General features: G+C 41.9%; 1 protein-coding gene across 2 annotated transcripts in view; it reads left to right on the top strand.

Moving 5' to 3' along the window:
* Positions 1-16,467, top strand: part of rorc (RAR-related orphan receptor C) — a 33,319-nt gene that overhangs the window by 698 nt on the left and 16,154 nt on the right. The window contains exon 2 of one of the 2 annotated variants that reach the window (XM_029115398.2): positions 7,731-7,760. In XM_029115398.2, the coding sequence (XP_028971231.1) occupies positions 7,731-7,760 (30 nt within the window). Of the gene's footprint in view, positions 1-7,730; positions 7,761-8,628; positions 8,865-16,467 lie in introns of those variants that run through there. The other variant, XM_029115399.2, reaches the window with a different exon arrangement.

The raw sequence follows: 16,467 nt of genomic DNA, 5'->3' as shown, positions 1-16,467 counted from the left end.
TGCTACCCGACACAGCTGTTAGGCAACATTAACCAATGTGAGAACCCCTCGATATTTCCTGGGGTTCTGTGTAAGTGTCCCTGTGACAGACCTTGTTCGTTTCTCATCAAGTGTCTGAATCAGACCCTCACAGCCCCCTCCTTCCCTATCACTCTGGGCCATTCTTCATGCTTATCTCTCCACTTCCTCATTCTGTTTCACTCTTTTTTTGTCCCCCCTCACTGTTTCTCTTGTCTTATTCTCACTCTTTTATTGAGAGTCTGCACCCACAACAAACACGCTATCTCTCTTTCTCTCTGTCAGATTACCAAGGCTCCCTATTTTCTCTTTGCCATCTTGGCTTGTTCATTCTCTCTTCTCCCATCCCTCTTATAGCCCCATTTTCTCTCACTCTCTCTCTCTGTATCAGTCTTTGTATCTATCTGTCTCTGTATCTGACTTTGTATCTATCTGTCTCTCTCTCTCACTCTCTCATTAACTCACCCCTTTTCTCCTCTTGTCCACCTGGCGGTGTAATACTTGCTTCTTGAGAGTAAACATGGCAATAATCCGATATAAGACACAGGATTAGCTCTTTGCTGTTTTGGGCCGGCTGCTATTCTCAGCAACTAAAATCTTTCCGTGTCTCTCAAATTAGATTCCCTGAGTCTCTATCCCACTTCATCCATTAAATGTATCTGTAGTCTTATTCAAATATCACCCAATAAATGAAGTCATCCGTTGACATCCCCAGTTAGGTCCGGAAATATTTGGACACTGACACAATGTTCACAATGTTGGGTCTGTGAGTTTGAAATGAAACAACCGAGATGCAATTGAAGTGCAGACATTCAGCTTTAATTCAAGGGGTTGAACAAAAATATCATATAAAACATTTAGGAATTGCAATCATTTTCATATACAGTCCCCTTATTTGAGGGGCTCAGATATAATTGGGCAAATTAACACAATCATAAATTAAATGTTCAAATGTAATACTTTGTTGAGAATCCTTTGCAGGCCATGACTGTTTGAAGTCTGTAATGTGAAGGCATCACCAAATGCTGGGTTTCCTCCTTTGTGATGTTTGCCAGGCTTTTGCTGCAGCTCTCTTCAGTTGTTTTTTGTTCGTGGGTCTTTCTGTCTTACGTCTTGTTTTCAGCAAGTGAAATGCATGCTCGATCGGGTTGAGATCAGGTGATTGACTTGGCCATTGCAGAATATTCCACTTCTTTGCCTTTAAACTCCTGGGTTGCTTTTGCAGTATGTTTTGTGTCATTTTCCATCTGTAATGTGAAGCGCCGTCCAATCAACTTTGCTGAATTTGGCTGAATCTGAGCAGACAATATATCCCTATACACTTTAGAATTCATTTGGCTGTTCTGTCTTCTGTCACATCATCAATAAACACCAGTGACCCAGTCCCACTGAAAGCAATGCATGGCCAAGCCATCACACTGCCTCCACCGTGTTTTACACATGATGTGGTAAGCCGTACCAAGCCTTCTCCATAATTTCTTCCATCATTCTGGTACAGGTTGATGTTAGTTACATCTGTCCAAAGAGTGCTGTTCCAGAACTGGGCTGGCTTTTTTAGTTATTTTGGCAAAGTTTAATCTGGCCTTTCCATTCTAGAGGCTTATGAATGGTTTGCACCTTGTGGTGAACCCTCTGTATTTGCTCTTGTGAAGGCTTCTCTTTATGGTAAACTTGGATAATGATATGCCTACCTCCTGGAGAGTGTTCTTCACTTGGCTGGATGTTGTGAAAGGGTTTTTCTTTACCATGGGAAGGATCCTGCGGTCATCCACCACTGTTGTCTTCCATGGACATCCAGGCCTTTTTGTGTTGCAGAGCTCACCAGTGCATTATTTTTTCGCAGAATGTAACAAACTGTTGATTTGGCCAATCCTAATGTTCCTGCTATCGCTCTGGTGGATAAAAAATTGTTTCACTTGTATTGAGAGCTCTTTTGACCACATGTTGTGGGTTCACAGTAACGGCATCTGTATGCGAATGCCACACCTGGAATTAACTCCAGACCTTTTACCTGCTTAATTGATGAAGAAACAATGAAGGAATATCCCACACCTGTCCATGAAACAGCTTTTGAGTCAATTGTCCAATTAATTTTGGTTCCTTGAAAAAGAGGGGGCTACATATTTAAGAGCCGTTAATTCCTAAATCCTTCCTCCAATTTAGATGTGAATACCCTCAAATTAAAGCAGAGAGACTGCACTTTAAGCATATATTCATTATTTCACTGTAACTTGAATATATTTTGGTGAACAGCCAAAATAACAAAACTTGTGTCAGTATCCATTTATTTTCCAGACCTATATGTACATAGGCATAGCTTCATAGACTTCAGCCTTAGATATATAATTGTCAATTTAATGCCTACATCTGAAACTGGACGTATTGCTGAAATGTATACTGTGCTGTATAATCAAGTCTGTCCATCCTACTCTGTAGTAGGGCTGCACGATATAACGTTTCAGCATCGACATTGCGATAGTCAGAACGTGCGATTTAGTAAGATAAACATATATCAGTCTACAATATAGATTTTTTTCAAATGGAAAACCAGCATTATATCTGTCTGATTTAATCTGATTCATGAGTTATTGGATACACAGTTTATTATTATTTTAAACACGGTTCGTTGCTGCACTCAGTTGACATGCAGGCTCTGCTTGCACGTGACCAAATGATGAGCGAGGAGCAGGCAAAAAAGACCAAAATAGAAAATGTTGTTGCAAAAAGAAATGCATCGGCCAAAGACAGGATGATGTTGACCAAAAACAGGTACTTTGTCGAGAGTGCCTTGCAATTGTTGCCACAACAAGATCAATTTGTTCAGTTATTTAAGACGGCACCACAAATCTTCGTATGACGAGTGCAAAGCATCTCAATGCCGTCCAAAGCTAAAATCTATTACCGATGCATTTGCCAGTATTACACCATACCAGAAAGGTTCCAAACGGCAGAGAGAAATAACAGATTCAATAACATTTCACGTCGCCAAAGACATGGTACCAATTAGCATGGTTACCAAAGAGGGTCCTTAGCAAAGGACCCAGTACCCCCGACTCCCGAAGCACCCTCCACAGGATGCCGCGAGGGACATAGTCGAATGCCTTCTCCAAATCCACAAAGCACATGTGGATTGGTTGGGCAAACTCCCATGAACCCTCCAACACCCCGTAGAGGGTATAGAGCTGGTCCAGTGTTCCACGGCCTGGACGAAAACCACACTGTTCCTCCTGAATCCGAGGTTCTACTATCGGCCGTATTCTCCTCTCCAGAACCCTGGCATAGACTTTCCCGGGGAGGCTGAGAAGTGTGATCCCCCTATAGTTGGAACACACCCTCCGGTCCCCCTTCTTAAAAAGAGGGACCACCACCCCGGTCTGCCATCCCAGAGGCACTGTCCCTGACCGCCACGCGATGCTGCAGAGGCGTATCAACCAAGACCCCAAGGCCCCACAACATCCAGAGACTTGAGGTACTCAGGGCGGAACTCATCCTGCCCCGGTGCCTTGCCACCGATGAGTTTCTTGACTACCTCAGTGACTTCAGCCCGGGTGATGGATGAGTCCACCTCTGAGCCCTCAGCCTCTGCTTCCTCAATGGAAGACGTGACGGCGGGATTGAGGAGATCCTCGAAGTACTCCTTCCACCGCCCGACGACATCCCCAGTTGAGGTCAACAGCTGCCCACCTCCACTGTAAACAGCGTTGGTAGGGCACTGTTTCCCTCTCCTGAGGCGCCGGGACGGTTTGCCAGAATCTCTTCGAGGCCAGCCGATAGTCCTTCTCCATGGCCTCACCGAACTCCTCCCAGGCCCGAGTTTTTGCCTCCACAACCACCCAGGCTGCAGTCCGTTTGGCCTGCCGGTACCCGTCAGCTGCCTCAGGAGTCCCACAAGCCAACCAGGCCTGATAGGACTCCTTCTTCAGCTTGACGGCATCCCTTACTTCCGGTGTCCACCACCGGGTTCGGGGATTGCCGCCTCGACAGGCACCGGAGACCTTACGGCCACAGCTCTGAGCGGCCGCTTCGACAATGGAGGTGGAGAACATGGTCCACTCGGACTCAATATCTCCAGCCTCCCTCAGGATCCAGTCGAAGCTCTGCCGGAGGTGGGAGTTAAAGATCTCTCTGACAGGAGACTCAGCCAGACGTTCCCAGCAGACCCTAACAGTACGCTTGGGTCTGCCGAGTCTGTCCAGCTTCCTCCCCCGCCATCGGATCCAACTCACCACCAGGTGGTGATCAGTTGACAGCTCCGCCCCTCTCTTTACCCGAGTGTCCAAAACATACGGCCTCAGGTCAGATGAAACGACAACAAAGTCGATCGTCGACCAACGGCCTAGGGTGTCCTGGTGCCACGTGCACTGATGGACACCCTTACGCTTGAACATGGTGTTCGTTATGGACAAACTGTGACTAGCACAGAAGTCCAATTACTGAACACCGCTCTGGTTCAGATCAGGGGGGCCGTTCCTCCCAATCACGGCCCTCCAGGTGTCACTGTCGTTGCCCACGTGGGCGTTGAAGTCCCCCAGAAAAACGATGGAGTCCCCAGTCTGAGCACTTTCCAGCACCCCTCCCAGAGACTCCAAGAAGGTTGTGTACTCTGCACTGCCGTTCGGCCCGTAGGCACAAACAACAGTGAGAGACCTATCCCCGACACGTAGGCCTCAGGGAAACGACCCTCTCGTTCACCGGGGTAAACTCCAACACATGTCGGCAGAGCTGGGGAGCTATAAGCAAACCCACACCAGCCCGCTGCCTCTCACCATGGGCAACTCCAGAGTGGTGAAGAGTCCATCCTCTCTCAAGGAGTGTGGTTCCAGAGCCCAAGCCATGCGTAGAGGTGATCCCGACTATCTCTAGTCGGAACCTCTCAACCTCACGCACAATCTCAGGCTCCTTCCCCGCCAGCGAGGTGACGTTCCACGTCCCTAGAACTAGTTTCCGTGTCCATGGATCGGGTTGTCTAGGCCCCTTCCTTCGACTGCCGCCCGATCCTCTACACACCGACCCCTTATGGTCCCTCCTGCAAGTGGTGAGCACACGGGAAGGCAGCCCCACGTCGCTCCTTCGGGCTTGCATACGAGCCCCACCCCCGGGCCTGGCTCCAGGGTGGGGCCCCGGCTGCGCCATACCGGGCGACATCACGATCCTCAAAATGGTTTCCATCATTAAAGGGTTTTTGAACCGCTCTTAGTCTAACCCGTCGCCCAGGACCTGTTTGCCTTGGGAGACCCTACCAGGGGCATATAGCCCCAGACAACATAGCTCCTAGGGTCACTCAGGTACTCAAACCCCTCCACCACGTTAAGGTGGAAGTTCATGGAAAAAAGAAGTTCATACTAAAAAGCCTTACAGAAATCAAAAAGCAAACTCAATACATGCTGATGTCATGGTAAATTGGTAATTACTACAACAAAAAAGCACATAGACTAAGCCTGCAATGCCTGCAATGCTATATTAATGTACTGAGTTAATGACAGAGTTGTATTTCTGCTTAACTCTGGCTATGATAATGTCCTGTAAATTAGTAAGAGAGCTGCATACATTATCACAGCACTGTGATAATGGGTTTTAATGGAAGACAAGACACTGGAGCACAACTGTTGCATTGATGAAAGGAGATTAAAGTCTTTAAAGCTGTGTTTGTGTATGTTTTTAATCTGTGTTATTGCTTATTATTATATTTGTATCACTGAACAGATTGGACAGATCATCATAGTAAGATTTAATGTGTTCTCAATAACCTATACATCTAGTTAGGCAAAGAGAAAAACAGTATACTGCTGCTACATTCCAGAGAGGGACTGATATAGGGAACGGGTTAATATTTATGCTAACATATAAGAAATAAATAATAAAGTGGACAATTGGGTGGCATGGATTGTACATGGGTCTGAATTTTTCCCAGTGCCCTTTCTGAAAAAACCCTGCCCTCTCGCTTTCACACTGTCTCTGTTAAAAAAGAGGTTGAGCAATGGCCTCCCAAGTGGCACATCTGTGAGATGTGTATTTACCAGCAGCTCCTGTGGAGTGGGGAGACGTGTATTAACCAGCAGTGTCTGTGGAGCGGGGAGACGTGTATTAACCAGCAGTGTCTGTGGAGCGGGGAGATGTGTATTAACCAGCAGTGTCTGTGGAGCGGGGAGACGTGTATTAACCAGCAGTGTCTGTGGAGCGGGGAGACGTGTATTAACCAGCAGTGTCGGTGGAGTGGGGAGACGTGTATTAACCAGCAGTGTCTGTGGAGCGGGGAGACGTGTATTAACCGGAGAAGAAGGGGCTCTCATGCAACACACCTCAATTAGTTCCCATGTCGTGCCTCTGTCTGTCAGTGGCATAGGTCAGGTGTCATGGGTCAGGTGTCATGGGTCAGGTTTCATGGGCCAGGTGTCATGGGTCAGGTTTCATGGGTCAGGTTTCATAAGTCAGGTGTCGTGGGTCAGGTTTCGTGGGTCAGGTTTCATAGGTCCGGTGTCATAGGTTAGTTGTCATGGGTCAGGTTTCATAGGTCAGGTGTCATGGGTCAGGTTTCATAGGTCAAGTGTCATGGGTCAGGTTTCATAGGTCCAGTGTCATAGGTTAGTTGTCATGGGTCAGGTTTCATAGGTCAGGTTTCATGGGTCAGGTTTTATTCTGGCTGTGTGTGTCAGGTGTCACTGCACTTCTGACTGGAATAAGATCAGTAGCACTTAGCATTAGGTTTAGCTTGTAATCACATAAAACTGACTTGTGAGTCGCCACCATGGCCAACATTTACAGTCCATTGAACAGCACTGAGGAGTTTGAAGGGACTAAAATCCCGCCTTTATGATAGGATACTGCAGGAAAATTGCATTTAGTCATGTGGATTTAAATAATATAATACTGGTAATACAGTTAATGCAATGTGTAGAAACATGAAAAGCAGTCTGTACTTGGTGTTTTCTGTTGCCTGTCAAGGTGTTTTCTCTGTGTGAGCTGCTTTCACCTCACTACTGTGTTCTGCCTATTAAGCAAAAAGTGATTTAATGGAGAGAGGAAAGTAGTGAAAGCCACAGAAGACCTCCTGTAGCCCAGACACAAAGACACCGAGTAGAGCTGCCTGCCTCCACCCAGTGATGTTTATCTCATCTGCCCTCTCTCTTCACATACTCACGCACACACACTAAAAATACACACCCCAGCTTGGAAACTAACCCCACGCGTATATACATCCCTACTTTAATCTGAACTTTTTGTGGTCAGACGGGTAGACGGGTAGACTCCCACCGTCCTTCACTGTAACTGTGTCTGTCTGTCTGTCTTACACGCTAAGGTGAGTGTCTGTCAGTGTGTGTGAGTGAATGAGTGAGTCAGTGAGTGTGTGAGTGAGGCAGAGGCAGAATTCATACTGCATTCACCCGCTGCTTGTCAGTCAGCTCACACTCCCCTCTCAGCCGCCTCTATCAGAAGGCTTTTCCACAACGCTTCCCATACTGTAAGACAACCATTTCATACAACAGGCACTGTAAGGCATCAGGCCCTCAGCGCAGAGGACCGGCATGTGTGCAAACCATCCAGACATCGACCCAATTCTCCTCCGTTGGCGCGTGGGACAGACCGGCAGCTGACCCCTGTGATTGAGTTTCGAGGACCTGAACCTACATTACTGTTGAGCATTGCCATTAGATGTGAAAGATGGTGTCTCTTGTGTTAAAGCCTGAATCTAACTGATCTTTACTTTTCTTCAGGAGGCTCTGTATCCAAGAAGACTCACTTAAGTAAGTGCTGCTGTCTGTTTGTTGATGTGTTGTTGTCTGTACAGTCACATGTTCGTCAACACGCCCCATGACACGTGCCTGTGTACTATATGTGTGCTAGTTATATATTTGCATTCAGTGCGGTTATGCCTGGGATTGCGAGTATTTGCACACGTTTGCACCTGTACTGGGCCACACACACACACACTCTCTCACACACACACACCCACACACTCTCACACCCACACAGGTCTTTGTGGTACCCTCAGTGTTGTAGCACCTGTGTCCCTGTGTATTCATCTATGGTACACCACTCTGAAGCATTTGGGTTTAAAGACAAACTCTATATTGGTACTCTGGCATCTGGAAGCAGATGTCATCAGATAGCCTATTTTTCGCATGTGGTGGAGTTTATGGGCTGGTTTGCTACTCTCAATAACACCTGTTAATTTGGGGTGTGGGTAGGCAATTTAAAATGGCGGGGTGTTCTCGTTGTTCTTGTTTTCCCTTTGAAGTATAATTTGATGTGTATCATCAGAAAGCTCTTTCATTATTGTCTGTTTTAGAAGTCACTCCACGCTCAATTGACTAGTAATTCTTTTAGCCTCTGCTAGAGTGTTAGAGAATTCGAGTGTGTCTTTTACTGCCAAATACGTCTCATTTGTATTTCAATTTGAGGGTTAAAGAGTGGTGGGGACAGAGAGTGGTTAAGGCTTTGATGTTGAGTGGGTAACAGTGGGGAAATATGTGCCGTAAGAGACAGAGAGAGAGAGAGAGTGAGAGAGACAGGGGAAAGGCCCTCTCTCTCTCTCTCTCTCTCTCTCTCTCTCTCTCTTTCTTTCTTTCTCCCTCTCTCTCTCACACACACACACACACACACATACATGCACACATGCACACACGCACACACACACACAAACTGAGTGAATGACAGATGCAGGGGGCCCAAACATGCTATACGTGCAATGACAGACACTGCGTGAGAGAAAGGACAGTGAAGAGAAGGGCTGGAGAACAGAGAGATTGTTATAGGTAAACGAAGAGTGTGAGGTGCAGGGTAAGATCGAGTTAAATCCAGTTTGTGAAAGTGGGACAAGAAGACTCGAGGAGTGAAGATGATGCGAGGTAGGAGTGATGGCCTTGATTGAATTTCAGTTACTCTATACAGTACCAAATCTGTGTACAAGGGTGTTTGTGTGCGTGTGTGTGTGTGTGTGTGTGAATATTTAGTGTACTCTATGTTTAGCCTACATTAAAAGTAGGTTTGTTGACACGTTTTTGGATGTTTGGCATTTTTGTCCCCATTCTTCTCTCCTATTCCATTGTTTCTGCATGTAGCCTTTAGCAGTAGCAACATATATTCTCTGCCTTTATGACATGGCGATATTGGTTTCCATACTCATCATGTAATCATCGTAATCAGCACCAGTACTGTATATGATTGTTTTTCCAGAATTATTATTATTATTCATCTTAATTATCCTACCTATTATCTTTACCAAATCTCTTTGTCCTCTTTCTTTTCAAAACTCTCCAAGTTTTTGCTAATTTTCCATGTGATCGTATTTCTGTTCTCATGTCAGTTTTCCTAAGATGTATGATGCTAACACAACTGAACCCAACAGCTGTCAGAATAGAACTGTGGCATCTAAATTAAAGGCCTCTCAATGTGATCTAGCAGTTTATCTATTTACTTATGAAATTAAATTAAACTGCACTCAATAATAATAATAATATAAACACTGACAAAGTATTATTAGTTTTTTATTGTAAACATGCACAATTGGTGTGATTATTAAATATATAGTTTGGCAAAATCATAAAAAATATAAAATAAATTTTGTCGAAATATGATAATAGTTAAATATGACTGCAGTTGACTAGATTTAAAAAGATGGATGAATAAATTTGGCTTCAGAGCTGCAGTCGTTAATACAGACACATCATTTATGTTGGTTTGAAACTAAATTTGGGATGTTTGAAGCACCATGTTGGTTAGTAAGTGGGTACAACATTTATGTGTCATTACTGTGGTCATGTACAACAATCTTGAAATGATTGTGACTTGTCTGCTTACTGTATGCTTCAAAGACGTAAATTACATTGTTTACATGTTCTCTGCCACTCACACAGCATGAGAACAGATGAATAACAATGTCTATGAAGTAGGGGGAAAACAATTCAGCAATTAATAGATATTGTAATAGCCCGTTCTGGAGTGTCTACGAGTAATGTCAGTTGTCACAGCTACAAGATATACAGTTGGTATAGAAAGTCACCAGCCCATTTCAAAATATGGAATCTGACTTTTTCCAGCTTGATTTGCCGGAAGTGAAAATAGAATTCTAAAAATTAATAAAGAAATAAAAATGTAACACCCTCTTAGATTCCAGCTGCAAACTTGCAAGGTATAACCACCTTTAAGATCACAAATCAAGCTAATCTGTGACCAACTGTAGTGATAACAAGTGTTTCAGAATAAAAGCAGTTGTTCATGGAGGACTCCACAAGTGGTGTTTGGCAACACCCAGATCAGACTGATCAGAGAGGCTACTGAGAGGCCAGTGGCAACATTGAAGGAGCTTCAGAATGATATGTCTGGCTCCAACCCAATACATCTTTCTTCCCATAGAACACCCCCGCAGTGTCCTGTTACGGGGGTGTTTTACTTCAGCAGGACCTGTAGCACTTGTCAGGATAGAAGGGAAAAGTGTCAGTTCAAAATACTGACCAATTCTTGAGGTGTAAGTTGAAAATTGAAGATGGTTCACATTTCAACATGACAATGACCCACAGCACACCGCCAAAGCAACCGTGTTGTGGCTGAAGGATGAGGTTAATGACTTTGAGTGGCCTAGTCAGAGGCCCGACCTAAATACAATCAAGAATCTGTGTAATTACATAAAAATGTGACCTTGCTTGAACAATTCTGCAAGGAAAAATTGGCAAATATTGCACCGTCAAGGTGTGCAAAGTTAGAAGAGATTTCCTCAAAGAGACTCATGGCTGTAATTCAAGCCAAAGGTGGTTCCACATATTATTAACTCGTGAGCGTGTTCAATTATCCAAATAGGGTATTTTACTGGTTTAATTTAAATGTATTTTTAGAATTATTTACATATTTTCACATGGTTATTTTGGGGTAATGTGTGTAAAAAAAGGTGGACACGTTGCAAGTGGATGGTGAATTTCTATACCCACGGCACTTGGTCTGGAACATGTAGCGATTTAGTACATTTTCAAAATACATTTAACATTTTGTGAATAGATTTTTTTCGATCCTTGTCTGTTTCCAGTCCAAAATAATTAGTCTTTGAACATTTTCAGAAAACCACTGAAAATCTGGCTTTTCAAATACTATATAAAATCACTTGATATCACTCTTGAACTGTGCACTGAGGAAGGTAAATGTCAATATTTAGATTTTACAGAGGATATAAAAAGTCTACACACCCCTGTTAAAATGCCAGGTCCTTGTGATGTATAAGAATGAGACAAAGATAAATCATGTCACAACTTTTTCCACCTTTAATGTGACCTATAACGTGAACAATTCAATTGAAAAACAAACTGAAATCTTTGAAGGGGAAAAATAAAAATGTTAAAATTCACAATAACCTGGTTGCATAAGTGTGCACACTCTTAAACTAATACTTTGTTGAAACACCTTTTAAGTTTATTACAACCCTCAGTCTTTTTGGGTAGGAATCTATTAGCATGGCACATCTTTACGTGGCAATATTTGCCCACTCTTTTTTGCAAAAGTGCTCCAAATCTGTCAGATTGCGAGGACATCTTCTGTGCACAGCCTTCTTCAGATCACCCCACATATCTTCAAATGGATTCAGGTCTGGGCTCTGGCTGGGCCTTTCCAAAAGGTTAATCTTGTTCTGGTGAAGCCATGCTTTTGTGGATTTGGATGTGTGCTTTGGGTTGTTGTCGTGCTGAAAGGTGAACTTCATCTTCAGCTTTCTAACAGACGCCTGAAGGTTTTGTGCCAAAATTGCCTGGTATTTGGAACTGTTCATAATTCCCTCCACCCTGACTAAGGCCTCGGTTCCAGCGGAAGAAAAACTACCCCAAAGCATGATGCTGCCATCACCATGCTTCACTGTGGGTATGGTGTTCTTTGGTTGATTGTGCAGTGGTGTTTTTGCACCAAACATACCTTTTGGAATTATGGCCAAAAAGTTCAACATTGGTTTCATCAGACCATATCACATTTTCCCATGTGCTTTTGGGGACTTGATGTTAGTTTTTGCAAACTTCAGCTGGGCTTGGATGTTTTTCTTTGTAAGAAAAGGCTTCCATCTTGCCAGCCAACCCCATAGCCCATTCATATGAAGAATACGGGAGATTGTTGTCACATGTAGCACACAGCCAGTACTTGCTAGAATTTCCTGCAGTTCCTTTAATGTTGCTGTAGGCCTCTTGGAAGCCTCCCTGACCAGTTTTCTTCTCGTCTTTTCATACATTTTGGAGGGACGTCCAGTTCTTTGTAATGTTTCTGTTGTGCCAAATTTTCTCCACTTGATGATGACTGTCTTCACTGTGTTCCATGGTATATCTAATGCTTTGGAAATTCTTTTGTACCCTTCTCCTGACTGATATCTTTCAACAATGAGATCCCTCTGATGCTTTGGAAGCTCTCTGCAGACCATGGCTTTTGCTCTGAGATGCAACTAAGAATATGTAATGAAAATCCTACTAGAACAGCGGAACTTTATTTGTGATTAATCACAGTCACTTTAAATTATGGCAGGTGTGTAATGACTTCTATTTAACATGAGTTTGAATTTGATTGGTTAATTCTGAACACAGCCAGATCCCCAGTTATAAGAGGGTGTGCACACCTATGCAATCAGGTTATTTTAAGGTTTTCAATTTCCATTTTAACCCCCTTGAAGATTTCAAAAAAAAATTTCAATTGAATTGTTCACATTATAGGTCACATTAAAAGGGGAAAAAGTTCTGACATGATTTCTCTTTGTCTCATTCTTTTACATCACAGAAACCTGGCATTTTTGTATCCACTGTAAAATCTAAAAGTATGCAAATTCATTTTTAGTAGTTGACTGTCAGTCAAACAACCTTCATCAGAATATATAATGTTCTGAGGAAGGTTGTGAAAAGCGGTTGAGGGATGGGGGTGGTGAAGATACATTTGAAAGAGGGTTTCTGAGTTTGGCATTATCTTATTCAGTGTTTTGTGAGGATAATTTCAGAGCATCATCTGCACCAGTTTTTGTTTACACATTCACACGCACACTCATGCTGTCACACACACACACACACACACACACACTTACAAAAACTCTGTAACACACTCTGGGCACAGCTGCCCTTCTCTGTCGTTGGTACCTCAGAGGCAACTTTGTGTCATGTGTTCAGTTACAACAGCTGATAAAATCTTGGATTACCTGTCTTTATGAATGTAAACGGGAACATTTAAAAAATATATTTCAGTACCACTAAAGTGTTATTTTAGCAATACTGACAAAAAGATTTGTTCTCTTACTTCAAAGGGTTGAAACAAAGAATCTGAAGACTCACAGTACACCCCTAAACATGACAAAGGAAAGAGAAGACTCAAAATCACTTACAGCCAACAATTACATGGTTTTTCTCAACACATTATGTACTAATTGAACATTGCGAAAATCGCTGTAATTTATTTTGCATGATCTTACATCACAATGTATTTCTGGAGCTTTTTAAATTGTGTAGCTCCCCTCATTTGTTGCTAATATTGCAACCACCTGGGTGATTCATAACTAATCTCCACATATCCGCTAGCACCGCGCAATAACCTACCAAGACCATATACTTTTGTTTGATTGTTACTCACAATTCTTACTTTCCTTCACCAACTGTAAGATGTAAATTATTATTAATATACCACAGATCAAAGGATGCTGTTAAGATGTTGAAAATACGTCTTTTATTTTGCTCAATAGGATGTTATTTGAAAACAAGTATTTCTAATCATTATATAATGTGAAAGTGTTAAATGTATATATTTGAAAGTAACAGTACACATATTTCTAAATCACTGTTTTCTTCTATTTTTATTTATAATTTCAAGGTTTCATACAGTATATACATTTTTATCATACAGTAGGCAGCACACATCAGGGGTCATTTGCAGGGTTGAGTTCACGCATTTTTCATATAATGTTTGTACTGCCCCCCCGTGGGAATCAAACCCACAACCAATGAATTGCGACTATCATGCTCTTCAGACTGAGCTGTACAGGAATTTGAAGCAGTTTTTTAAAATTGACCAATAAGTAAGGATTAATCTTCACCATGTACCCACTGAAATGTATCGCTATCTCTATATCATACACTTATGAACTTTTTATACTCTCTTTTCTCCAAATAGTTTTAAAGAATAATGAATTTCAATCATATTTTAACTAATCATTCATGTACCAAAATGTTTTAACCATATAGCCAGTGTTAGTTAGCTAATAGTTCTTTTTGTAAAAAAATTTTTTGTGCGTGATCATTTTGATTGTAGATATAATTAAGTAGTATCATTTTTAATTACATTTTTATTAAAAAATAGCCACACAATCTAGCTGCATTAAAATATCTTACTCTCTAAGAAGATTTTTTTTCTTTTTCATACACTTTGTTGGAGGGTGTATGATTTCGTCGGGTGTTTCCGGCGGAGGAAAGTTGAGGTTTTTTGTTCACTTAGAGAGCAAAGTGCAGAACGCTGACTGAGGACTTTACGCATAGACAAGGGAAAGCTGCTGAAAGTGCTTATTTCAGAGATATTCAGTCCATTATGAAGGATAATGGAAATACAATAGAAAAAATCTGGCTACATAGCCTCTGACCGCATCTTTCAACTGCGCTTCATCAGCTAAATAAATGTATTGTATGAAGAAATAGTTAATGTAGTCTACTTGTTGCCTAGGGACCTTCCAGAGTCTAATGAGGGAGCGTAAAAAGATAACATGTCTGTCTGTGGACTATTGTTGCATAACATTTCTTTCTGTCTCTCTGTCTCCATCTTTGTCATTTCTTCTTACCAGTCATTTCTCTATTCCTTGATGTCACTTTCATCTCTGTTGTGTCTCTCATCTCTTCATTTTTTAACAAAGATAGACCAGCTCTGACACTGATGGTAAAGGACAAATATTTGCACCCTGTATTTCAATAGAATATATTAGATACAATATCTTGTGTCATTTCTGTTACTACCAACCAATCATTTCTAAGTCCCTCCATGTTGTCGGTACCCCAGCTCATTCATTTATTTAAAGTGTTAGTCCACTCGCTCACACATCCCATCCCACCATCCTCTAACTGGAGAAAACCGCTATGTACCGCTATGTACACCACTACCCACTTTCACAAGTAAAGTATCATTAGCTGACCAAAGCGATTTCAACTCCTCACTCTGGTGACCAAAGATCAGCCCATCTTTCCTAGAATTTTATGATTGGATTGTTTACTCTTTCAGTACATCACTCCTTTCTGCTGTGATGTTGTGTGAGGGTCTTGAACAGAATTACAATAGCTATTGACTTACTGGCATCCTTCAGATTATCCTTTACAACAATACAGACTGTGGATCTCACTCTCTTTGTAATGCACAATTGTCATCATGTTGTCATGTAGAAAGCACTGACATTCAAAAACTTAAATAAAGAATGGCAATTCTAACACCCTCAGTGGTCTGGGTGTAAACACTATCAACAGGCAAACAGGCATTAGTTGGTATGAATAAAAACAGCCACAGGTGAAATTATCTTAGTTTTGGAAGAGTGGGTGACAGCAATAGAGATAGCGGTAGAGGAAGATTGAGCGGAGGTGGAGAGGAAGAGAAAGAAGAACAGATTAGATTAGATTAAACTATATTGTCATTGAACAAGTACAAATACAGTACAAGGAAATGCAGTGAACAGTGATCTCTAATGCAATTTGTGACATTGTGAATTGACCATATTCTTCTACATGGTATGACAATGAGGGATTCTGGGTGTGAAGCCGAACCTGAGACGTTTAAAGTTGCATTAATCATCCCGACTGTAAACCTACCTATCTGACCAACAAGTTATCTGTGCACTGAATCTGTATACATAAGCACACACAAAAGCACTGGAAAATTACATGTACTTGAGACTTCTTTTTACATTGTACAGAATGTTTCTAGAATTGAAAGTCAAAACAATCTAGTCAAAACGAATCTAGTCAAATCAATGAATCAAGACATTGGCATTTTTCAAGATATACGGAACATCTGAAAATATAAATTGAATGGAGTAGTAGGTCAAATTATCTGGCCCAGTTCAGATTATGGATTTTGAGACCGAAGCAAAATAAAAAATATATTTTATGATTATAACCATATACTTATCTCAAACACTTAAATGTCAGGTTTTGGTGAATAATGTTGCATAACCCTCTACCAAAAGAACAATTACAGTATTTGTGAATTTGTTGTACAGTTCACAGATTTTTAGACAACATTTACAGTCTGTAATTTAGTGAAAAATGTATAAGGGGACTGATTAAATTGTTTTCTTTTGTGTGAGAAGTCTGGGGTTAGGTTAATATTATGTACGTTTCGAGAAGTATGTTATATAGTTTTGAGAAAGTATAGTACACATTCAGGAAATTTGTATTGGTTGTGAAAAACTTGCAAACAGGAAACCCCACATTATTGATTCAATCATTTATTGACAACAATGCAAGTACGATGTGTTGGCAT

The sequence above is a fragment of the Esox lucius genome, chromosome 20, assembly GCF_011004845.1.
Source record: "Esox lucius isolate fEsoLuc1 chromosome 20, fEsoLuc1.pri, whole genome shotgun sequence".
Lineage (NCBI taxonomy): Eukaryota > Metazoa > Chordata > Actinopteri > Esociformes > Esocidae > Esox > Esox lucius.
This window is presented reverse-complemented; position numbering and strand designations above follow the sequence as displayed.